General features: G+C 42.5%; 1 protein-coding gene across 1 annotated transcript in view; it reads right to left on the bottom strand.

Moving 5' to 3' along the window:
- The window catches only part of LOC130182915 (protocadherin Fat 3), a 70,238-nt gene that overhangs the window by 26,048 nt on the left and 21,368 nt on the right, over positions 1-22,822 (bottom strand). The window contains exons 8-31 of the mRNA XM_056398123.1: positions 21,936-22,250; positions 20,667-20,877; positions 18,823-18,894; positions 16,097-16,233; positions 15,213-15,488; positions 14,769-14,979; positions 14,369-14,583; positions 13,543-13,701; positions 11,781-11,902; positions 11,418-11,600; positions 10,812-10,926; positions 10,440-10,721; positions 9,759-10,109; positions 9,123-9,296; positions 8,496-9,026; positions 6,732-7,096; positions 6,188-6,341; positions 5,134-5,241; positions 4,829-5,012; positions 4,517-4,737; positions 3,437-3,889; positions 2,952-3,086; positions 2,457-2,850; positions 1,353-1,549 (exon numbers count right to left, since the gene is read on the bottom strand). Coding sequence (XP_056254098.1) covers positions 1,353-1,549; positions 2,457-2,850; positions 2,952-3,086; positions 3,437-3,889; positions 4,517-4,737; positions 4,829-5,012; positions 5,134-5,241; positions 6,188-6,341; positions 6,732-7,096; positions 8,496-9,026; positions 9,123-9,296; positions 9,759-10,109; positions 10,440-10,721; positions 10,812-10,926; positions 11,418-11,600; positions 11,781-11,902; positions 13,543-13,701; positions 14,369-14,583; positions 14,769-14,979; positions 15,213-15,488; positions 16,097-16,233; positions 18,823-18,894; positions 20,667-20,877; positions 21,936-22,250 — 5,565 coding nt within the window. The remainder of the gene's footprint in view (positions 1-1,352; positions 1,550-2,456; positions 2,851-2,951; positions 3,087-3,436; positions 3,890-4,516; positions 4,738-4,828; positions 5,013-5,133; positions 5,242-6,187; positions 6,342-6,731; positions 7,097-8,495; positions 9,027-9,122; positions 9,297-9,758; positions 10,110-10,439; positions 10,722-10,811; positions 10,927-11,417; positions 11,601-11,780; positions 11,903-13,542; positions 13,702-14,368; positions 14,584-14,768; positions 14,980-15,212; positions 15,489-16,096; positions 16,234-18,822; positions 18,895-20,666; positions 20,878-21,935; positions 22,251-22,822) is intronic.

Below are 22,822 nucleotides of genomic sequence, written 5' to 3' on the forward strand. Positions count from 1 at the left end.
TGGCTGTAGTACCTGTACTGTTCAGTCCATTACTGCTACCACTACTACTTCCAGTCTAAATGCTATCGCTCCTCTTACTACTACACCCACAGGTACAACTACTACTACAACTCCAAATAATGATATAAAAATACGCCGTGAACAATATGCTAACACCACCGCTATAGTACAGTGTCTGAGACTTAATGTCTTTTGATACATCTGATGCTGCTGCTGCAGTGTAACGTCAGAGTAACCACTTTGTAGCTACACAGGCCTGACTTGTCTGAGAACAGAAGGAATAAAAGAGGAGAACAGGGAGACGGGGGGAGATTGATTTCAAAGAGAATTAGTAAGAGTTTAGAGGGAGAATGAAAGTTTCTCAACTAATTATGTGAAATTGAAGAATTGCAGAATACCTCTAAATGAAAAGGGATATTCCCACAAGACTGCACAGCCCAATTATCATCCCTTTTCACAGTCATCTCCCGCTCATAGATCAGCCAATGGAAGAGTATCAACACTCATTTTAGGATGACTCCTAAAGGTGCAAGGTAGGAGTTCGCACAATAAGCTAAAGTTGATTGTTTTATTGTTTATTCTTGTCATTTGTTTGTGTACATGCTTTCATATTTACTGTGGACATTTTCAGGATTATTATTTGTAATTACACACTACATTAAAGCTCCTCTTAAATACAGTGCAAAGACAATTTGTTGGAATTAATTCACACTGAGTTTGTAGTTAGGGATACTGTAGAACAGAGAATCAATATTTTAACTAAACAAATCCTGTTGTACTACAGCAGCCACTGACTTTTTTGCTTTTTCCTCTAAAGTCATGAATATGCAAATTTTAACATTATTCAACACATTAATTTTCAGAGCTAAGCCAGCCTTAAAAATCACCAAAGAAAAAGTTCATTTTTGTGGAAACTGGGTCTTTAACTAATCCTCGAGACTTTGTCAATCAGAAAATTGACACTGTATAATACTGTATATTGTCACCAGGTATTGTAAAATGGGATCATTATTGTGGGATTACTATGTCTTTCCTCTACTGCATGTTTTTGCTGAGTGTGTTTGTCTTCCATTATGTGCCTTTAAAGTGCTATATAACTATACTTGAGTAACTTTGCACTGTGCTAATACTTACTGCACATGACTGTATTAATATATGAACAAAAATCATGTATTCTTTTTGTTTTTTGACAGAAAGGGAAGTGTGGTCAGCCTGGAGACAAACAGTGGATAAAGGGCAAGTACTGAAACAATGATTTAAACCAAAACAAAGTGTTAGTTCATCTCGCTCCATCCCACAGTCTATGTTTGCTTTCTTTGGATTTTCATTTTTTATCTTTTTTTATCTCTGACCTGGTTGCAGATGGGACTGTTGTCGTTGGCATCCATCACAGTAACTTCCACTGCAGTGCGAGCCACATATAGGCCATCGCTGGCTGTGATGTTGAGCAGATACCAGTCCTGCTGCTCACGGTCCAGTAGACCGCTCACATAAACCTTCCACTCCCCCTGCACCAGGGCCAGGCCGAACACACCCCGCGGGTTTCCCCCTGGAAACGACAAGGATGAGAAGAATTAAAGTGAGGATGCCACACAACAAAAAAACGAGGTGAAGCTGTAGTGTAACAGACTTGTAAACAAAGTGGAAGTCTTGCTAATCCATCCACACACAAACACACACACACACACACACACACACACATACACACACACACACACACACACACACACATAAATGCTGCAGGTACCACTTGGTGCAATCAATAAACATCTATCATCGGAGTGTAAACTGAGCTGGTGGTGTAAGCATCAGTGGCCTTTTCAAAGTTTTAAAAATCTGACCTTTTATTACAATGCTTTCCATTAGGCCAATCAGTATTTTTAAATGCCAGAACACCAGGCCAAAATATATCATCCTTAGCCATTATCAGACAGTGGGCTATTACATGAATGGAAAACATCTTACTCAGCATCAAGGTGAGAGCTTTGCTGGAGAGGCCTCACAATGTTGTTTTATTGCTCCCATAAAAAAAAAAGGAGTGAGTGACCAGAAACTCGTGTGAGTCTGTGAAAGACTTTGAATTTCCAACTAATAATTTTGAATCATTTAAAGCAGAAGATTTCAGGCTAGTTGTCTCTGTTGAAAACTACAGTGTATATTTTGTTTTATAAAATATAAATAAAAACAGGGTCTTTTGACCTTGCTTGAAATATTGTGTTATATAATGTCTACCTTGGCGTATTAAAGTGAAAAGGAAATATAAAAAACAAAAGGTTAGTCACGTTTGACATTTCAGTTAAAATTTATTTAAAATTTGACCTTTACTAATAACAACCCCATTAGGCCAATGAATAATTTTTATGCAGCTCAACATTATCTCCCTGCATGAGGGAATATTACTGCAGCACAAGAATGTGTTGAGCTGAATTCTGTTAGCGTCCTCACAACCTCCTCACCGGTGATGTAAAAGTTGACCTGACGGTTTTGATCCGTGCCATCTCGATCTTTCGTTTTCAGGACAGCCACCACCTCACCAAGGGGGTCGCTCTCTTTCACCGCGCCCCGGTACAGCTCCCTCTCGAAGCGTGGCGGGTTGTCGTTGACGTCTGACACTGTGATGGTTACCACTGTGGTGGAGGAGAGGGACTGTAGCTCCCCCAGGTCAGAGGCCACCACCTCAAAGCTGTAGCTGGAGCAGGCCTCGTGGTCCATCTGGCTCACTGTGGTGATCCAGCCTGTTTTGCTGTCAAGGGCAAAGACGGAATTTAACTTGACGGGGCCAGTGAAGGAGCGCGCGTCCTTCTTCAAGTCCGAGTTGTAGGTGCGCAGAGGCCCGAGTTTGTAAGTCACCTGCAATTTAAAAAAAAAAAAAAAACTTTTTCATTAGTAGCAAAATATAAAAAGAATAAAAACACCCCACTTACTGCCACTTGAACTTGGCTGCCACACACCTGTCCATTGGAGCCCCAGTCTGGATCAAGAGCGCGCACTTGAACCACTCTCGTCCCCACAGGCATACCCTCCATCACTGTCGCTACATAAGTGTTGGTCTCAAACACTGGCTTATTGTCATTCACATCCAGGATCTGCAAAATGACAAATCTTCACTGAAGTTAAAATTCCCTCAAATTTTTTTTTAAATTAATTTAAAGCATTTACATTGCTTTATTGTGATGTTTTTGAAGATTTCTTTTGAATTTCTAAATCGTACTACTGTACATATTTAAGAAAAATCTGCAACATTGTAGAAAATGTACAAATTATTTAAACATGCAAGTTCCTTTGAAGTCGTACTTGCTCTCATGTTTTGCAGCAATGTTGAATTATCAGTGTTTATTTACACTGGTCTGATACTGATTTAGTCATTTTAATTAAATTCAAAAATAAAAAATAGAAACAAAGAGGCTAACGGTCTCTGTGTTACTCTATCACCAACCTTAACCTCCACGTCCACAGTGGAGACGGCCTCGATCAGGTCTCTTCTTGTTGTCGCTGCAACCTTGAAGCGGAAGTTGCTGACCTGCTCATAGTCTAGCGGCTTGACCAGACGGATCAGACCGGTCTCCCTCTCCACGAGGAAAGTCCCTCCCTCGTTGCTGTCGAGCGTCTCCCCACCTACTGCGGTGAAGAACCCGGTCTGTGTGGGGCCCATGTACACAGAGCCCAGGGCTGTTCCTACTGCCGTGTCCTCGGGGATGGTGAAGGAGTACTGGGGCTGGCTGAAGGAGGGAACGAATGCATCTGGAGGGACCACGTGGATGAAGGCCGACACCAGGGAGTGTTTGGCTGGAGAACCGCAGTCTGTGGCTTTGACAAAGAAGGACAGCACGGTCCCCTGGAGGTGGTCCACCGTGCTTTTAGTCATCATCCAACCGCTGTCTGACTCCACCTGGGCACCAGCAAAATGACAATGTTATTTAAATCTACTTTAGAAATAATAATCCTACTAACAGAGCTTAGATCCTTGACTCAGTCTGAACTCAGCTGTGTCTGAGCCAATAGGCTCTCACAGTTTTGGCCTCTTTATTTTCACTTAATGGCGTCTGGCTTCACAGAACTTGTCTTTTTATTTCAATGAATTTCCTGTTATCTATCTATATCTATAAGCTATTGCTAATTTTTTATATTCATTCATGTCACGTTAACCTTTTATACTACAGTTTTTTTCTTTCATTTAGTTGTTGATGTTCATTTTGTCTGTTATTTAATTGCATTTCCCTTTTTAACGACTTAAGCATCAATCTTAATGCAACATCATTTTGATTTGATGAGTAGAAATGTATAATCTAAAGCTAACAGATGGCTGTTAATCCACTGAGATGGGGAGGGGGTGTCAGTTGAGAATATCTCTTAATTGAAAAAGAGGGTAAAAGCATCACTTTTAATAAATTTCACTCTCATCAAACAGGTTTGTTGAGGTTTGGACCTGTTTTTTCTTTTTCTTGAGGGAACTGAGAATATATTTGCAGCTGTATGAAAACAGAAAATGTGAAAATAAAGAGTTAAATGTAGTGACCTCCAGCACGTCAACCAGTGACAGCCGTGCCTCGCTGTAAAGGGAGTAGGTGATCCGGCCATTAGATCCAGCATCAGGGTCAGTGGCTTGGATCTGTGTCACCAGAGAACCTTTGGCAACATTTGCTTTAATGCTCATGCGGTACTCCACAGCTCTGAACCGAGGGGCATTGTCGTTCTCATCTGCAAGAACCACTCGCACTGTGCAAAAGGACGCACGGCCTGGAAAAATAACACAATACAAATGTGAAGAGATTCTATTCATAAATCGTCAGGAGTGTGGGATCTGTCTGTTCAGTGTCCAAAATTATACCTCCACCATCCAGGGCCATGACGGTCAGCACCATGTCCTTGTTCAGAGGATTTTCTCTGTCTAGTTTCTGAAGAGTGGATATGACTCCATCTGCATCGATGGTGAACTGAGTTTTCCCCAAGTCATTGATGAATGAGTAGGTGATCTGTCCAAACAACCCAGAGTCCTCGTCTGTGGCGCGAACCTGGAGGTCCAGACAGAAATCCAGGAAAGAACATTAGATTGAGTTTCCATTGCATTATTAATGTAGAAAATTTCCTGTAAGGAAACACTACTTCTTATGAGTAGTGAGGAAGTAAAATTACCTGAATGACCTTTGACCCTGGAGTGGCATTTTCTTGGACCTCAGCCAGGTAGAACCTCTGGCTGAACACTGGGCTGTACAGGTTAGCTCCCAGGACACGCACAATCACCTGTGAATCAAAGTCACTGTTAATAATAATAATCATCGCTACCATCATCATCCTCATGGTCCGCTGATGTTTTGTTGATGCCATCACAATAATCACTCCGAGATGATCATGTCAAAAACACCTTGAGTTTTTCTATGGCACTTAAGGTTTAATTTCTCCTTAGATGATGGAGTTACTTAAGGGCGTTGCCCAGAATCTCTTAAAAGGTTTCCTTAGTTAAGGCATTTGCAGCGGTGAAGGAGATTTTACAGCGGTAAAATTCTGCATCCCTCCTGGGATGTGTTTATTTTCTTAATTTATCACCATAAACTCGGCCATGTTGAAGTTAAGACAGTCAGAGTTACCATTAATATTTTTCTTACCTTAAATAAAAACCATAAATACTTAAGGGAACATTTTAACGAAACGTTAAGAATGAGACTTAATGGTATTTTGTGCAACTGTTTTTATTTTAAGGAAACCATAATTCAGGCTTTAAGGAGAATGTTAAATAAAGGTGTTTTGTGCAACTGGCCCCAGGAACGCTGTGTTCACATCATGTCAGAGGAAGAGGAAACAAAAGAATGGGGTGACATGTTATTGCTACATCGTGTTATGTTGGCTATCAGAGACGTGGTGAAACAGAGCCAAAAAAACCCCACATGTCCCACTTGTAATTACCACTAAGAGACAGATGTGAACATTTTTTTTCCAGTTGGCAGCTCATCCTCGTAGTAAATCTGATATGACACGAACACACATTAACCTCCAACTGCAGAGCTGCTCAGCAGCCAGTAGTAAAAAAAAAAACTAACTGTGGTCGTACTGGACAGCTGCAAGTGTTATAAATCTGAAGTCAGGGGTTACTACAGGTCACTCAGCTTGCTGTGTATCAACCTTGCAGAGGTTAACAAAAGAGCAAATGAGTTGACAGAAGTAAATTGTAAGTGTAGAGACACTGCCTCACCTGAGCGGTGTTGGTGAAGACTCCATCCGACACAGACACATTGAGTTGATATGAGAGTTTCATGCCTTGTCTCCTCTTGTTAGACAGACTAAGCACCCCTGTATCTGGCTCCATCATAAAAGTCATCCTCTCATTCCCTGAGAGAATACTGTAGCTGAGGGCAAATACAAAAAAAAATGAGTACAATGATGATAATGGTGGGCAATGTTATTTTGCTCAGGAGCTGCTGGAAATCAAAGTATCTACTTTTCTTGACAAGTGCTGGATGAAAAATGCCTGAGAAATAAAAGATGAGAGTGAAAGGAGTGAAAATGACATGAAACATTCTTTTGGCCAGAACAACAAAACAAAATAGCCTGGTGACAATTGTGCTTTTCAAAACAGAATGAATGGAAAACTTTGAGAACAGATTCAACTTTCTTCAATGTGAAACCATGTACAGAAAATCTAAGCAACACTGGCACAAAGCATTACTGCAAAGACACCAAATCCAGAATTTTTTTTCTTTTTTTTCCTTTTTTTGAAAGCTGCTCTCTTGTCTTACCGCAGCCTGTGAGCATCGCAGATGTCAGCGTCTGACGCCTGAACACAAGTCACAAAGTGTCCCCTGGGAGCCAGCTCGCTGACAAAGGCCTCGTACAGCGTTTGACTGAAATTAGGTGGATTGTCGTTCGTGTCAGTAACAGTCACGGTTACACTAACATCACTGCTGAGGGCAGGGTCTCCACTGTCCGTCGCTCTGACTATGAAGTTGTAGCGCTGGACGAGCTCATAGTCGAGCAGGCGTGCCGTGAATACCAGCCCGCTGTTACTGTCAATGTGGAAGAAGTCGCTGCTGTTGTAGATGTCGGACAGGATCTGGTAGCTCACTCTAGCGTTCTTCTCTGAGTCTTGGTCCTGAGCGAAAACCTACAGTGAGAATAACAAACTTTTCACGCCCTCATGCATTATTCATGATGAGGTCTGATTAGTTTACCCTGATAAACACATTGAGTCCAACTGTGACTAGAATTACCGCCTCACGTTGTATACAGCGGCTAAGCAGCTGAGTTGCAGGAAATATGGTCACAATCTTACAGCACTAAATAATGGCCAGAAGAGAACATTATGATGTCACAGTGAAGTTGACCTTTGACCATTTGGATTTAAAATGTTATTGCCTAATTTTTATCCTTAAAGACATTTGAGTTAAATAGTCATAATTCGTGTATGAATATGTGAGTTATAGCCAAAAACGTGTGTTGTGAGGTCACAGCGTTCCAGAAGTAAATGAAATTCCCACTGGGCCTTCCTGATATATTGCATTCACAAAAACGTGAGATCACTGTGACCTTGAACTTTGACCTTCGTTAACCAAAATCTAATCAGTTGATCTTTGAATCCAAGTGAATGTTTGTGCCAAATCCAAACAAATTTCCTCAAGGTGGTCTTGAAATACCACATTCAAGAGGCCAAAATCGTGTTTTGTGAGGTCATCGTGGCCTTGACCTTTGACCACCACAATCTGGTAATTTGTGCACAATTTGAAGAAGTTCAGTCAAGGCGCCGCATTACTGATATATCATCCGGCTCTGGCTGTCGCCGGCGCAGAAGCATAAAAAGTAAATACAGTTCTGGGTTTCACTGAGGATACGGTTGCATCTAACACCACATCAAAAAATTAAGATTATTTTTGTTTAAAAATGTCAGATTATCAATTACAGAAACATGAGAAACTGAAAATAATTCCAGAAGTGTTGTATTCATGTTGAGGTAGAGGAGGGAAGATATTTTACTGTTGGTTTGATCATGTGTTTGAGATGCAATAACAAAATTTCATTGTTATTCATATGTATGACAGTGTCTCAGAAGACCGCGATTGCATTTACATAGGATGACCTATGAAGCGAGCAGTACTGCACTACCAAGCCCAGGTGTATTTAAAGTTACGATGAACATTAATTTGATCCATTATTCTTTGATTGCCATCCAGATTCTCGTAAAGTTCAATAATACAGTCAAATGAGACCAATAACCTGTTTTGATGACTGACTAAAGAAAGTGTCACACAAATCAATGAATTCAATGCAGTGGCGTCTTAGAATCGTCTTGTGCAAACATGTATCTCAACTGGTCTATTATCTGCTAAAGGTCAAGAGCTTCCACTGGGAAATTTCTAGGGAAATATCACACCATCTTCTCATAAATAAATGATTTGGCATCTGATATTCACCCACAATGCTGCTGAAGTGAGTCTTAAGTGTCAACAATCATTCAGTAAGAGTACACACTGGGCTGACCCGGTAAACAAAGAAACACGCACACACACCTGTAACACGGTCGTTCCGATCATGGAGTTCTCAGGAAGCACAGTGGCGTACGAGTTGTTCTGGAACAATGGCGGATTATCGTTTACATCCAGCACGACGATGTCCACGTCGACCTCGGACTTTGCACCCGTCAGTGTGTCTGTAGCCTTCACTGTTAGGCGGTAGTACTGCATGGTCTCGTAGTCTAACGCGTAAATCACGCTGATGACTCCCGTGTCAAAGCCGATGTCAAACTGCAGCGCAGTGTCTCCGTCCGTGATGCTGAAGATGACGCTCTGGCCTTCAGGGCTGGTGGCGTTGATGCACAGGACGGAGGTGGAGATATCCACGTCCTCTCTGACAGTGACACCGTAGAAGGGCTTGTCAAACACCGGCATGGCTTTATTTACCACAGTGACGGGCAGCTCCACATTGCTGGACAGACGGGGGAAGCCGCTGTCGGTGGCCACGAGCACAAGCTTGTACTCTGCGTTAGATAAATCTACTTCGAAGGCTCTCTTTAAGGTCAGCTCTCCTGTCACAGGATTCACCTGCAGGGAAGATGTAGTTTGTACCACAAGGAGCATAACGATGCACTTTTTGTATAATCTATATGAAATTAAGAGCAGGAAAGATGCAGCTCTCACCTGAAAGTTCCTGTGCGGCTCTTTAAGTCTGTAGGTCACCTCTCCATTCAGACCGTAGTCTTGGTCAACGGCCGACACCCTGAAAATAGCTGATCCCGGCTCCGCTTCCACCTGCACCGCAGCGTAGTAGGGGAGGTTTACAAACTCTGGAGCATTGTCGTTCACATCCTCCACCTAGAGAAAGGACAGTTATTTTAAGAAAACCTAATGAGGTCATCGTAAGGAGAGCTGAAAACTAGACTTTGGTGCGAATTGAGGGCCTAAATAATCAGCCCCTTACAGCTTGTAGCGTATATTCTCCATCTGCTTGTTCCTGTGGTTTTATTGAAGCCACTATGCATCATGCATACTGAAATATTCCAAACCAAAACAACATGTCTATTAGGGCTGCATCCTTTCATAAAATCGAACCCAAAAAACAAAAACGTCCGTATGGCACAGATGAGCTGTAGAGAACTTCAGTCTCGACAAAAATGACAATGTAAAATGGTATGAATGAGTAAATAAGCTGTTTCACAAAGCAAATTAAGCATAGAGTGTAATTTCAACCATGACCATGCATGTGGGAAATAATACATGAGAGAGAATAAAGATCGTCATGAACACACACTTTTATGCACATCTCTCCTCACCCACCTGCACTTGTACAGTCACCCTGGCCACTCTCAGTATCTCATCCTCCCTGCTGACCTCCACCACCAGCTCGTAACTGTCCTCCTCCTCTCGGTCAAAAGGCACACCGGTGGTGAGCACCACCCCACAGGTCGGCCGGATGATGAAGCGTCCGCCGGGGTTCAGCAGCGTGTACCTCAGCGGCTCATTGAGGCGGTGGCCGACGGTGTTGACAACAGTCACTATGGTGACGTTGGGTATGTTCTCTGGGATGGATGCGGAGTAAACGGGGAAAGTGAAGAGAAGTCCACTGTCTATAGCTTCTCGGACAAGCACCGTTATCGACGCTATGCTGGAGAAACGTCCATCCCAAACCTTAAAACAGACACAAACAGACGGGGATAGTGCTCATTACATATACATGACAGTTGACTCAGAATAGGCTGATGCAGAGGATGTATATTCAGTAAGATGTTGCATGCTGTTTCATTGCTGTTTTCTGCCTGCAGATCACCCATCTAGCTGAAGTATTCTACATCAAGACACTGGATATCTCTGGGAGCTGACCCCCTGCTCTAACTTCCCTGTGGGAATCATTACTATCTAAGCCAGTACAAGCCAGCAGCATGCTGCTTATCTAAGCTAGTGACAGGATACACAGAAATTCTAATCACATGACACGGCCACTGGTGACCAGTCACTTGCCTTCACATTAAAGCGGTAACGATCTTTATTGAGATTCTGATTGATGACGGTGACAACTCCAGTGTAGCGCTCCACAGAGAAGTACTCCACGTTGCTGTCCACCAGAGAGTAAACTAGCATGGGCTTGATGGACTTGTCAGGGTTAAGGGTGAGGTCAGAGGTCATATCGGGGTCAAAAGCTTCAACCCTGAGGACCTCGACTCTCATGTATGTTGGCAGGAGGAGGACTGCCTCGTAAGCGTCCTGGGAAAACTTTGGAGGCGAGTCGTTGATGTTGATCACCTTACACAGAGCAGAAACACAGATTTCAGTTGAAGCCAAATCTAATGGTTTGTGAGGCAGTGAAAGCTGATTTATACGTCATTGACTTACCTTAATAAGGACCTCTGCTGGGCTGTCGGCACTCCTGGGAGGTTGGCCACTGTCTCTAACATGAACCCGGAAGAGGAACTCGGAGAAGGTTTCATAGTCCAGACTGGCAATTGTTCTAAAATTTAAGAAGCATTCAATTAAGAAAAGATTACGTGCTAAATCAGTTTATAATCAGATGAATCAGACATTAGATTAGATTTATCACAGATATATCGGTATCGGCGCATATTTTCTCCGATATGTGCTGATATGAATACTTTTATCAAGACGCATTAATGCAGTGGAATGCTTGGGTCCAGTCAAGTTATATAGGCAGTATTTTATGTATATTTGATCCTTTGTTTTCATTCAAGTTAAATATATATGAATATAATATATATTTTTAATAACTATAATAAATAACTATAAATAAAATAAAATAAAATTATAAAAACATGAACAAATATGTGTTCATGTTTTTTATTTATAGTTATTTATTTTTATAGTTATTTTATCTAATTCACTTTTTTTTTTACTCCCTAATATCGAAATTGGCATTGGCCCCAAAAATCCAATAAGGTTCGGGCTCTGTCAGACATCCTCCTCTGACCTCTTCATGTCACCTACCGAATCGATCCAGTCCCAGAGTCCACGCTGAAAAACATGCGAGCGGTGTCGTCTATGATCTGGAACACTAGCAGGGCGTTGTGATTGCGGTCCTTATCCGTCGCCTGGATAACTAAAGGGTTCCCATTCTTTCCCAGGACCACGCTGTTGACTGGAGCAGCCTCACTGATTTCACCCAAATACCTGTTAAAGTAAAAAAAAATCGAAAAAGAGAGGACACTGCTGTAAAAGAGGAAAGCTACACATAAAAATCACTGCTGACAACTATTTGCTGTCAGTACTCAACACGGTTCAGTAAACAGCATGGGAGCACATCAGCGCCAAGCCTCCACTCTGTCAGTTGGCTTTGACCAACACTGATACCTGATTTGTTGGAAGACAGGTGGGCTGTCGTTGACATCCCCCACCTGGACGATGACAGAGGTGCTGGCCTCCATTCCAGCCATGCTCAGGGCCTGCACCACTAGAAAGTAGGATGTTGTTTGCTGCCAAAGCAAAGAAACACAATGAGGAAAAGTGCTGTTTTAAAATGCTAAGGCTGTGTGCATAAGTTATGAACCCCTGGGAAACTGCATACTTTTGTAGATTTTTTTAAGTGAAAAGAAATAAATACTACCTGTGCTGGAAACAGACATTAATATGAGCCTTTCTGCAAATATGAATGCACTGCTGCTTTTTATTTCAGGAACGTAAAAAAATTGAACAGTGCAAAAGTTTTTACTTGTAATACATGCAGAATTCTGTAAAATCATTAGGCTTTAATTGACTCTTTAAGCCTTGTGAGGTCAAGAATTCTCATTAGGAATTGCGGCTCTTGACATTTCCAGCGCTGGTAAATTCTCTGACTTCGAACCTTGTGGTAACATTCAACAGCCATGGTCTGCTCTGAGCAACTGATTGAGGATCTGAAAATGAAGCTAATTGATGCCTGCAAAGCAGGGAAGGACGTAAAAAGATATCAAAGCAGTTGCAGCTGGAAATTTCCACTGTCCGAAATGCAATTAAGTAATGGCAGCTAAAGGGAACCATGGAAGTCGAGACAAGATCCGGCAGTCCAAGAAAACTTTCTGATAAAATTGCACATCTGCTGTGCAGAAGGGTGATGCGAAAACCCCATGTGACTGTTAAGGAGCTGGAGGAAGGTTTCGCTGACACAGGAGTGGTGCAGCACTGTTCCACTGTGCACAAACAATGTCCACATGGAGGAGTCATCAGAAAGCAAAGTTTCCTGCGACCTCATCACAAAAGTCAACGTCTGAAGTCTGCAGAGCAACATCTGGATAAGCCAGAGTTGTTTTGGAAACAAGTGCTGTTGGCAGATGAAGCAAAAATTGAGCTTTTTGACCACAATCACCAACAGCATTTTTGGAGAAAATAAAGGAGCAGCATTTGATGAGAGGAACACCCTGCCAACTGTTAATCACGGGGGTGGAAATATTCCGCTTTGGGGTTGTGTGTGTCATTGGCACAGGACACATCGCACAGAGAAGAATGGATTCTACTTAATATCTGCAAATTCTGTATGCAAATGAAGTCAGTCAAGAGAGTGAAACTAAAAAGAGGCTGGCTCTTACAGCAGGACAATGATCCAAAGCAAACCCTCAAAATCCACCATGAACCACTTTGAGAAAAACACAGGCAGAACGGCCCTTACAGTGAACATCATTGGAAATCTGTGGGTGGATCTTAACCAAGGCTGTGTGTGCCAGACAGCCTAAAAATATCCCAGAACCTGATGTGAACTGCAGGAACAGTGGGTGTTAATTCCTAAATCAAGAAAATAAAGACTCTGAGTTGCTACTAAAAGCGTCCATAAGCATTGATATCTGCCGAAGGCGGGTTATTAAGTACTGACTCCGTAGGGTGCCCAAACCTTTGCACATGCCACAATTACTGTTTAATTTTTAAATATTCCATAAGTTCATGACATAACATTGCATTAATCTTTGAAGAACAGCTGCAGGGGTTGTTATTCTATTTATTATTACTTCTTTTCACTTGAAAAATTAACAAAATATGAAATTTGCCCAAACTTTTGCACACAACTGTATCTGCACATGACTGACTCCTGCTAAAAGAATCATGTCTACATTGAGTTTTGCGAGATGCAGACACATGAACAAACCTCAAAGTCAAGTAGTCTGCGTGTGCTGATGACACCGGTGTGATGGTTAATGAAGAAGCAGCGCTCCTCGTTTCCCCTGATGATGTCATAAACGAGTGTCGAGCGGCTGAGGGCGCTGACGGTGGTCACATAAGTTCCAATGGTGCTGTTCTCCATTATCTGTAAATACAGTCATTGGTGATAAAAAAAAATTAGGCACTTTAATGAGTTATGTGCATAAATTGATTGATTATACTATATTTACTTGCTGAATATCTGTCCAGAGATTTACCATTAAAGGTCCCATATGTGTGTTTTATTTGAAGTTCTGATATCCTTAAGAAGATACCAAAAACCAACTCACTGTAGTCTTACATCTCCTCTCTCAGGCTTCTCTTTGGAGCTCTAGCAACAACAGGTCGGTGAGCCAATCAGAAGAGAGACTCTGAGCCTCTCTTCTGATTGACTGAATGCTTTCTAAGTGAGAATAAAAATGTTGCAGATTTCAGGTAAAGCCAAATCCTGCAAGGTTGGATGGTGGGCGGGGCTTTGGGCTGAGAGTGGTGACTGCTTAGTTGTGACATCACAAAGTTACAGACGTCCTGATGGCTCGTTTTAAGGCTCAGTTTCTGAATACAGACTGTGTGCATTTCTCTGTAGACTGAACACTATGATACTTTCATAGTATTAATATAGAACCTAAAACTAGACAAATCTCTCTTTATACAATATGGGACCTTTAATCCCTCCCTATCATCTTCAAGCCTTTGTTGATTCCATCAATCCCTCACTTGCTAACCCTCTCTCCCATACACCCGTCTTTTCAGTCAGCCATTTCTCTCTTTACCTCAGCCTGATACTCCTTCTGGGAAAATTTGGGTTTAGAAAAGTCGGAGAGTATCATTGAGATGCGAACTGAAGCTGTCGCCATTAATGGAGGAAATCCACTGTCTGTGACGCGAACGGTGAGGGTGTAAAAGCCCACACAGGTGAGATCCAGGTCCCTGGCAACGAAGATAAGGCCTGTGGCATTATCTATGCCAAACACTCCAGCGGTGTTACCTGAAATTAGCAGAAAGGTTACAAAAATTACTGGTAAATATGAAAAATAGAATTTTAATCCCAATTTGTTCTCCTCTGATAAAGCATTAAAGAGCAAGTCACCGTTCAGTCACGACTCTGTTTAAAACAGAAGAAAAGAAAGAAATAGAACTAATAAATGTCTTTACTTTCAGATAGCATCGCACCTGCTTCCACAGTGTACGTGAGTTGCCCATTAATCCCATTGTCTTTGTCTAAGGCTGTAACTTGCAGTACAGAAGTGCCCACGGGAGAAGACTCATAGGCCACGGCATCGTATACGGTGCTGGTGAAGTAGGGGATGTTATCGTTGGAATCTTCCACCGCCACCAGGATACGAGCCAGGTCACGGTTAAATGGAAATTCCTGATCCTTGACCTAGAGCAGCATCAAGCAAAATGAGAGATGAATATAGATAGCGTTGTATGAGGCGATAAATGAAAGAAATCAGCTAAAATTAAGTAAGGCAGGCAGAGTTGCCAAGAGAAGCATCATTTGGAAGAGTGCGCAGGGACACACACACATACATTAACACCCACACACCCACACACAGGCAGGCTCACGGTAGCAGCCAACCAAGCAGAATTTCTTCATCGTCTCCCCTTTCTCACCATAATAGTGAGGATGTGCTGCGTTCGGGCCTCGTAGTCCAGCCTGTCCGCTATGTAGACCACTCCTGTACCAGGATTGACCCTGAACAGCCTCATGCTGGCCGGGTCCACGCTGCCATAGATGGAGAAGCTCAAACGTGCACGCTCGTCCATGTCTGACGCCCTAACCCTCAGCAGCTCCGTGTCAACCGGCACGTCCTCTGAGACGCTGACGTCGTAGGCCGGCTGCGAGAAGACGGGAGGGTTGTCGTTGCTGTCTTGTATTCGGATGAACACCTGAGTGACAGACAGACAGGAGTTTGAAAAGTCAGGTACTGTAGGAACAGACCGGAATTGTGCTCAGTATATTATCCATAAAGATAAGGGCCCTTGTGTAGAGTTAGCTTTGATAATACCTGACACAGTTGTAGGGTCGTATACCCCCCAGATTTTTCCATTTGCAAGGGGGGAGATACCATTGAAACTATTATTATTATTATTATTATTATCTATTCACATCAAGGTAAAGCAATATTTATGGTGCCTCTCTGAGCCGGACAGTGTGTTGTCCGAGAGTGATGTGGGCAATTTTTATATTTATAGAAACACTTGACCTTTACTTGCTCAGGATAATCCCATTAATCCACTGATATCAGGGATTTCCCTTACACGGCAGCCCTAGCAGGCCAGCCAAGAAGAGCAGGATCACAGAAACAAAACAACAAAAAGCACATTTCATAGTCAGCAAGAGATAATTTCAGAAAAAGGGAAGCGTGTGTGTAGGAAGGACGAAAGCTGAGAGTAAACAGCCTCCCTCGGAAGAGGCGACAATAATTTAATTTGATGTGGTCTGGAGTGTGTGTAAGAGCCAATGCCAGTGCATAACAAATCAAAAGTGTGTGTACCTGTGCTGTGGCAAAGTTGGTCCCATCTGTCACCTGGACAGTCATGTTGTACACAGACTGCACCTCTGCATCCAGGGGCTTGGCCACAACTAGAGTACCCACCCCGACTTGAAGGTCAAACTGCATGTCAAAGCTCCCTGGAATCACACACACACACATGAATAGTTCACACGGAGCTTCAGTCATTTAGTATTCACTTTGTGCGCTAAACTCAGGTGCTTTAAGTTATTACTGTGTAATTGTTTTGGCCAGGTGCCTGCGTCTGGAGCTGGAGGGTCTGTGAAATAAAATCAACTGAAATGCAATGCAATGTAGCAGCGAACCCACTTGGCAGCCTGAGAGCTGTTAACAGCCACACAAACATCTGTCTTATCACTCCAAAACACAACCCATCTCGGAGATCAAAAACCTGCAGCCGGGTCTTTTCCACGGGCGGTGAGTGTACAGTTTAGAGGCTTAATGTTTGATTAGAGTGAGGGAGAGGATTGATATGTGTTAGGTATTCAGTACCATCCTTCGTCTCATTCCAGCTTCTCTCTCGAGATATCTGGGAGCTTGAGCTCTCCTCAGCATATGAATACTGATTGGGCATTTTTCACAGAGCCACTGATGCGTGTTGAGTTGGAGCAAACCGCGGGGATTCACTTTTTTTTCTTTTTTTTTTTCTGGAGGCATGCCTGGTCAATATTATACTACAAGGGGGGGGAGAGACAGAAATTACAGTGTGTAGTCTCTAAATAAAAAACAAGCATCCTGTTTCTTTTCTGTCTGTTTGAGGCACCTCCAGGGTGTGTGATCATGCTTCATAGATTTTTTTTGTTTGTACAGTAGCATCTGGTTTTACACAGTGATACAGCCATTAATGTACAGTATACAGTGTGTCTTAGTTAATAAATGGCTACTGAAAAAAGTATGATGTACATAAATCTTTCTATTTGTATTCTGTTCAACAGCCAATAATTTAGATCTCATTTTATGCTTTTTGAAAGTGGTCTTAATTGGACTGCTGTCAGCAGGTCAGTGACAGGCATGACTAATAACTTCAAGGCACCCTGTGGAGTTTCTGATCTCTAGTGGTCCTTTACAGCAATATCTTTGAGAGGTCCCGCTGTTGTTTATATCATGTGAACATAATGAAACACGTGAACGTCGACATCAAAACCTCAAATATATCGATATATTCTGAAATTGATTTCTTGGAGAAGTGAGGGAGACTTTCAGCTCCTGCGGTAGCAACAGTGACCCCTTTTTGTTTGGCTACTCGGGTGCAGTGGAAACAAGTTGTGAACACAGTATTAACATTTAAGTTGATGTGACGGACTTGTTGGCGCACAGTCGCTTATTTGCACATTGGGCAGTTACGGAGCAACATTATCATTCAATTAAAGAAATGGATGTTTCTGTCCAGCTAGCAAAGACTGACTCTCTTTTAGCTCGGCCTTTGGTCTCTACCAACTCCTGGGGGAAATATCCGTCTCTTTAGCTGCTAAACGCTCCTCTGTGTTCACCAGCTGGTCTGGTTGGTATTTTATTGGTAATTTTTATTTTAAAGAATCATGCTGACAATCAACATCTTCTTGTTTTTATAGCTCTCTTGCAATGCCGGTTAGATCGGTCTATATAAGGAATCACGACACTCGACTCTGGTTTACTTCCTCCTCCAACAACGCCTTGAGAAAGACCCTGTAGGGGTCAAAACCTGTCGGTGTTTTACTCCCTTATTTTGGATCTTTGTTCTGGATTTTTACTCCAATATGCCCTAACACAGTAAAGGCATTTTATCATCTCCTCGGCTGTGTGCGAGTGTGCCTGAGGTTAACTCTACAGTTTCATTGTGTCTTTACTTTAACTTCAAGAGCACCTTGCATTCCCCTGGAGACTCACTGCGACATAACCGAGAGCACCCGGTATTTTTCTTTGCATTTTGGTCTCTAACCGTGTCTGTCTGATGTTCTTTTTTTTTTTTTGCTATAAAACAACTGCGGCTGGAAACAGCACAATGAGAACAGTGAGCGTGTTAAACAATGACCTGAGACCTCCTATAAAGCAATACAGCTGTGAGGTAAAACAGATGGGATTTTGGGTGGTAATTCTCTGCAGGTTCGTCACTTTAAGCGACGCCTCTCACATTACATGTCACATGGTATAAAGATATCGATTATAGCCACTTTAATCTCCCTCAACAACGGAAGAAAGATCAACAAGTTAAATCTTAAGTAGCGTCGTAAGTGGGCGGCTGCGGCTGTGTTAAAGAGTCCTCAGGTGAGGTACTGAACCCCTAATTACCTCTGATGTGTGTGTATGGATGTGATGTATGAATGCGGCATGTATTCTAAAGCACTTTGAGTGGTCGATAAGACTACACCACCATTTACCATCACAACATTGTCAGGTGTTTTCAAAAATACACTTTTCATCTGGAGAAGTCTCTCTGAGGCAGGAACGCCAAAAGTCAGTGTGTCACACCCTCTCCCTATTTACTTTCCAGTGTAGCAGCATTGTAGCTGAACTAATGGCATCAACCTGCCCTGCCCGGGCAAAGATAACAAACTGGTGCTGTTTGTGCCAAGCTGTGTGAGAATCCTTCTTTCAAACTCAGAGTAATATACACTGCCTTTGGTTAAACAAGGTCCTGGAACTGCACGCTGCATTTCCAGAGTTTTCTGAATTTCTCCAGACCCAAGGCATTAGAGAAAGAGGTGTGGCACAGTTAGCTTTGACCAGACCTGTGTCGAGCGAGCAGTTTCTTCCACACGCATTCTGTGGAATGTAGAACATTTCTCTGGCGAGCCGTCCGCCTTTAGTGGTGAGAGAGAGAGAGAGAGAGAGAGAGAGAGATAAAGAAAGAAAAGGGATTGTTAATATTTAGTGAGTCTTCTGATCAAGGTCTGCATCATTTACATTTCATGCAGCACCCCGCTATGTTGACATTTTCCACATTGATGAGTTTTTATTAAGTAATGGAAGCAGACTATTCATCAGAATGCTTCAGCGCAGGATGGGAGATGTGATTCATTCATGGATGAGTCCAGTTCTAGAAGTTTGAGAGAAGACCCTCATCACTCTGCTTTCACTTAAATGCCAAAAAAAAAGAAAAAAAAATGAAATATTAAAGAGCGTTTCCTGTACAATTACCCCACTGACATCCACAGTGATGGTGGAACAGGAAGAAATTCACCACATTTGCATTTTTTGTATCTTTTGACGTGTGTTTCTGAAAAGAATAATGGACTAAAAATCTACTTATTTTCACATTAACATCAAAGTGAAGGAGCTGGAGCTCTACTAATGTTTTTTTAATCAGAGCTATTGAGTTGCAATCAATAATGAGCTATTGTATTCACTGATTATTCTTTCAAAGACTTGAATCAAGGGACAGGGGCGTTGAACTTGTATGCCCCTGAGAGGATTCATGGTCTTCAACTTACTTTTTGTCTGTTTTGCTTTTGGACAAATAAACCCTCAAGAGAAAGAAATCTTTTGTCTGGACATTGCCCTTTGCCTGTGCACAATTAATCCCAACTACAGAATGTGCCAGTGGCCTTTTCATTTTAACAAGCTAATTTTGATTATGAGAAATATTCAGTACAAGTTACAGCAAAGTTATCGAGGAGGCGTGTGAGGAGGTCTGAAGTTTGAATCAACGTGTGCAAGCTTTTACAGTGCATGGTGTGACTTCCAGTGTGTTGGTTCAGGCTCATGCAGGACAGGTCCAACTCAACTAGCCAAATAACATCCCCCATTATAATGAGTACTCAAACCATGCAGGTGGTTCAATACAAATCAAAATACTTCATTCATCCCTCAAGAGGCAATTCAAGGGAAACTGAGTCACAAATGCTCCCAAGTCCCTTTTTAATAAATCAGTTAGAACATTTGAATACCAGCTCAAATCTGACATGAAAATAATGAGTTAATTGATTTTTGTTTTTTATAGTTGTTAAAAACACTGAATAAATGCCTATGCATTAACCAGCAGCACAAGACTGATCTCTGATCTGTTCAGTATCCAGGGTTCGCACACCTTATTAAACAGCAACTTCAATTCGATTTTTCAAGGACTTCCCAGGCCCAGATTCAAGGACCCAGCGGCACACAGCAAAGTTTGAGACACGGATCAAGGTTAATTACTTTTACAACACTAAGTATGTTTATAATGAGAAGGAGCAGGCTTTGCAGAAGCTCACAGAAAACAATCAAAGACAGAGAGAGAGAGAGAGAGAGAGAGAGAGAGAGAGAGAGAGATGTGAATGTAGGAACACTTCTCCACTGTGCTGTGTTACAGTGAAGGCAGACTGTGTGTTCTCTTGCCCTCTCTAACACAGCACAGCCAAACAATATATTGTGTAAGCTGAGCAATAGAGACAGAGACTTATTTACAAGCTGATAAGGTGAGACGGTGAAAGACACATGCAGACAGCAGCACGTAGCCTATTTACTGATGTTGACTAAAAAAATCAAATGAACTTAAATTTCTATATTTGCAAAAATTATATAAATTCAAGCACTTTCTATTTTCAAACACTTTTCAAGGACCTGTGGGAACCCTGCCCTGCGTTAATTTTCGTACCGATGATGTTGAACCAGACGGGCGTGCTCGACTGGCCGACAGCGACGACTCCCACTGGCTGAGCTACAGCGGCCGTCTCAGAGATGGAGAAGTTGTAGGACCTCTGGGTGAAGAGCAGGGGCAGAGGCGAGGGCACCGGTTTGCGAATCCACTCCACATGGAGTTTGACGGTTGACCATAACGGGGGATCGCCGCTGTCCTCCGCTTTTATCTAATAAAAGGGAACAACGCTGAGAAATCCAGACATAAACAGGAGCCAGTGAATCTAACGATGAATGAAAAACCCAGACTGCAAACTGGAAACTTCACTTGAGGAGGAAGTAGATTTAAGATGAGTTTACCGCTAGACTTGATCTGTTGTAAGTACAGTATGTATTAGGGATGAACAATTAATCAAAATATTATCACATTCGCAATATGGCAGAATGCAATATAAAAAAAAACAGAAACAGGAGCTGCAATGTTTTTTTTCTTAGGTAAATTCATTCAGGGCAAGCAAACATCAAGAATAACATCATGTATTAGACACACACACATTTTGTCAAAACTATATCCATCCATCTTCCCCCATCCATCAATAATATTTTTGCTCAGCCTCATAATTTTATCTCAGCAATTACAGTCTAATGGGACGGCTGCCCCTGTCTGGCTTCAGATAGCTCACCCTGCCTTTCACACACCCAATAGGAATAACATTAACCGAAATAAATCAGCTAAATCTTTGGAGGAACCTATATGAGAGGTAATTGTAAAATATGGTGTTATAAGTGGTGCTCACTGAAGACCAGAAGCTCCGAGCCAAACACATTATTTGAGTAATTATTTGTTCAGACAAACGGCGCAAAATTAACAAGCACCATTTCAGCCCAAAGTATCAAAAAGCATCGTGCCACCTGCTGTGCATAAACTTCAGCCGCACCGCGCCATCCGTCTCGTGAGTTAATTGACCATGGAATTACCAAAAACGTACAACCTCAGACATCTGGCCTTGTGCCAGGTGGAAAATAGCAATGTGTTTGGTCCCGCCAACTTTGAGGCTGGCTGAAAGCAAAGCCCTATAAACTAATGGCACCCCAACTGGCTATCAATTTTGTTGTAACAAGAGGCAGGGATTGGAAAAACAGCATTTGGGAAGTGAAAAGAGAGGCTGTGCGTGGAAGAAACCAAAGTCTTATCCCAAGAAAGACCCTGTGCAGTCTGTAATTCAGGCTTCAGATCTATTGTCATGTTTGCCATCTTTGCTCAAACACGCTGTGAATAAAAACTCACAGTGAGGATGTCATAGCTTCCCGCCGTCACCATCTTCTTTGATGACACCATGGCAGTCCTGGGGTCGACACTAAACTTCTCATCGTCATTACCGTCCACGATGCTGTAGGTGATGTTGCCGTTGGCTCCCAGGTCACGGTCATAGGCAAAGACGCGGTAGACCGGTTCGCCGCGCTTGTTGCGGTCTCGCTCTGGCAAGCTGATGCGGTAGGTGACTTCCGGGAAGGTGGGCGGGTTGTCGTTCTGGTCCTCGATGTGAACGATGACCCACACGGTGGACTGGCGGGTGGTCACCGGGCCGTCTATAACTGTTACCTGAGGAAAACACACAAGTGCATCATTGCATTTCAAACATTGTTTTTGATATATGCGTCGGTGCTTATGTATTAACGTCTTAAATCCTGGCTCCCCATGTGTGCAGGGCCACGTGGCGCTGAGCTCACGGGAAATCTCTTTGTATTATTGATCCCCTTGAGGCGGAGGCAGAGGTCTGATCACTGATCAATTAAATCAGGGTGAACACCACTGCTGGCAGCCTGACTGCTCACTAGACTATTAATTACAGGCAGGCGGAGCAGTGGGTGGCATGCATACACAGGCAGTCCCATTAAATCTCAGGACAAGACAGGACAGGACGATGTAACAACAAAGACTTCTGCCCCCAATTTTAGACTCTTTTTAGACGTGAGTGTTAAAATAAATTGTGTTACTGCAGATAAAAGCGTCCTTCCACAAAATTTTCTGCTTTCATTTTGGAGCACATTGTCATAATCTGTCTTCTTGTTAAGTACTGGAGCTGAACAAAGCAGCACAAAGAGTTATTGAGCCCAGACAAGTCAGTTGGCATTACAGAAACAAAATACCAAGCTGCAATACTGTGGGTCAAC

Source organism: Seriola aureovittata, chromosome 15 (genome assembly GCF_021018895.1).
Source record: "Seriola aureovittata isolate HTS-2021-v1 ecotype China chromosome 15, ASM2101889v1, whole genome shotgun sequence".
NCBI classification, from domain to species: domain Eukaryota; kingdom Metazoa; phylum Chordata; class Actinopteri; order Carangiformes; family Carangidae; genus Seriola; species Seriola aureovittata.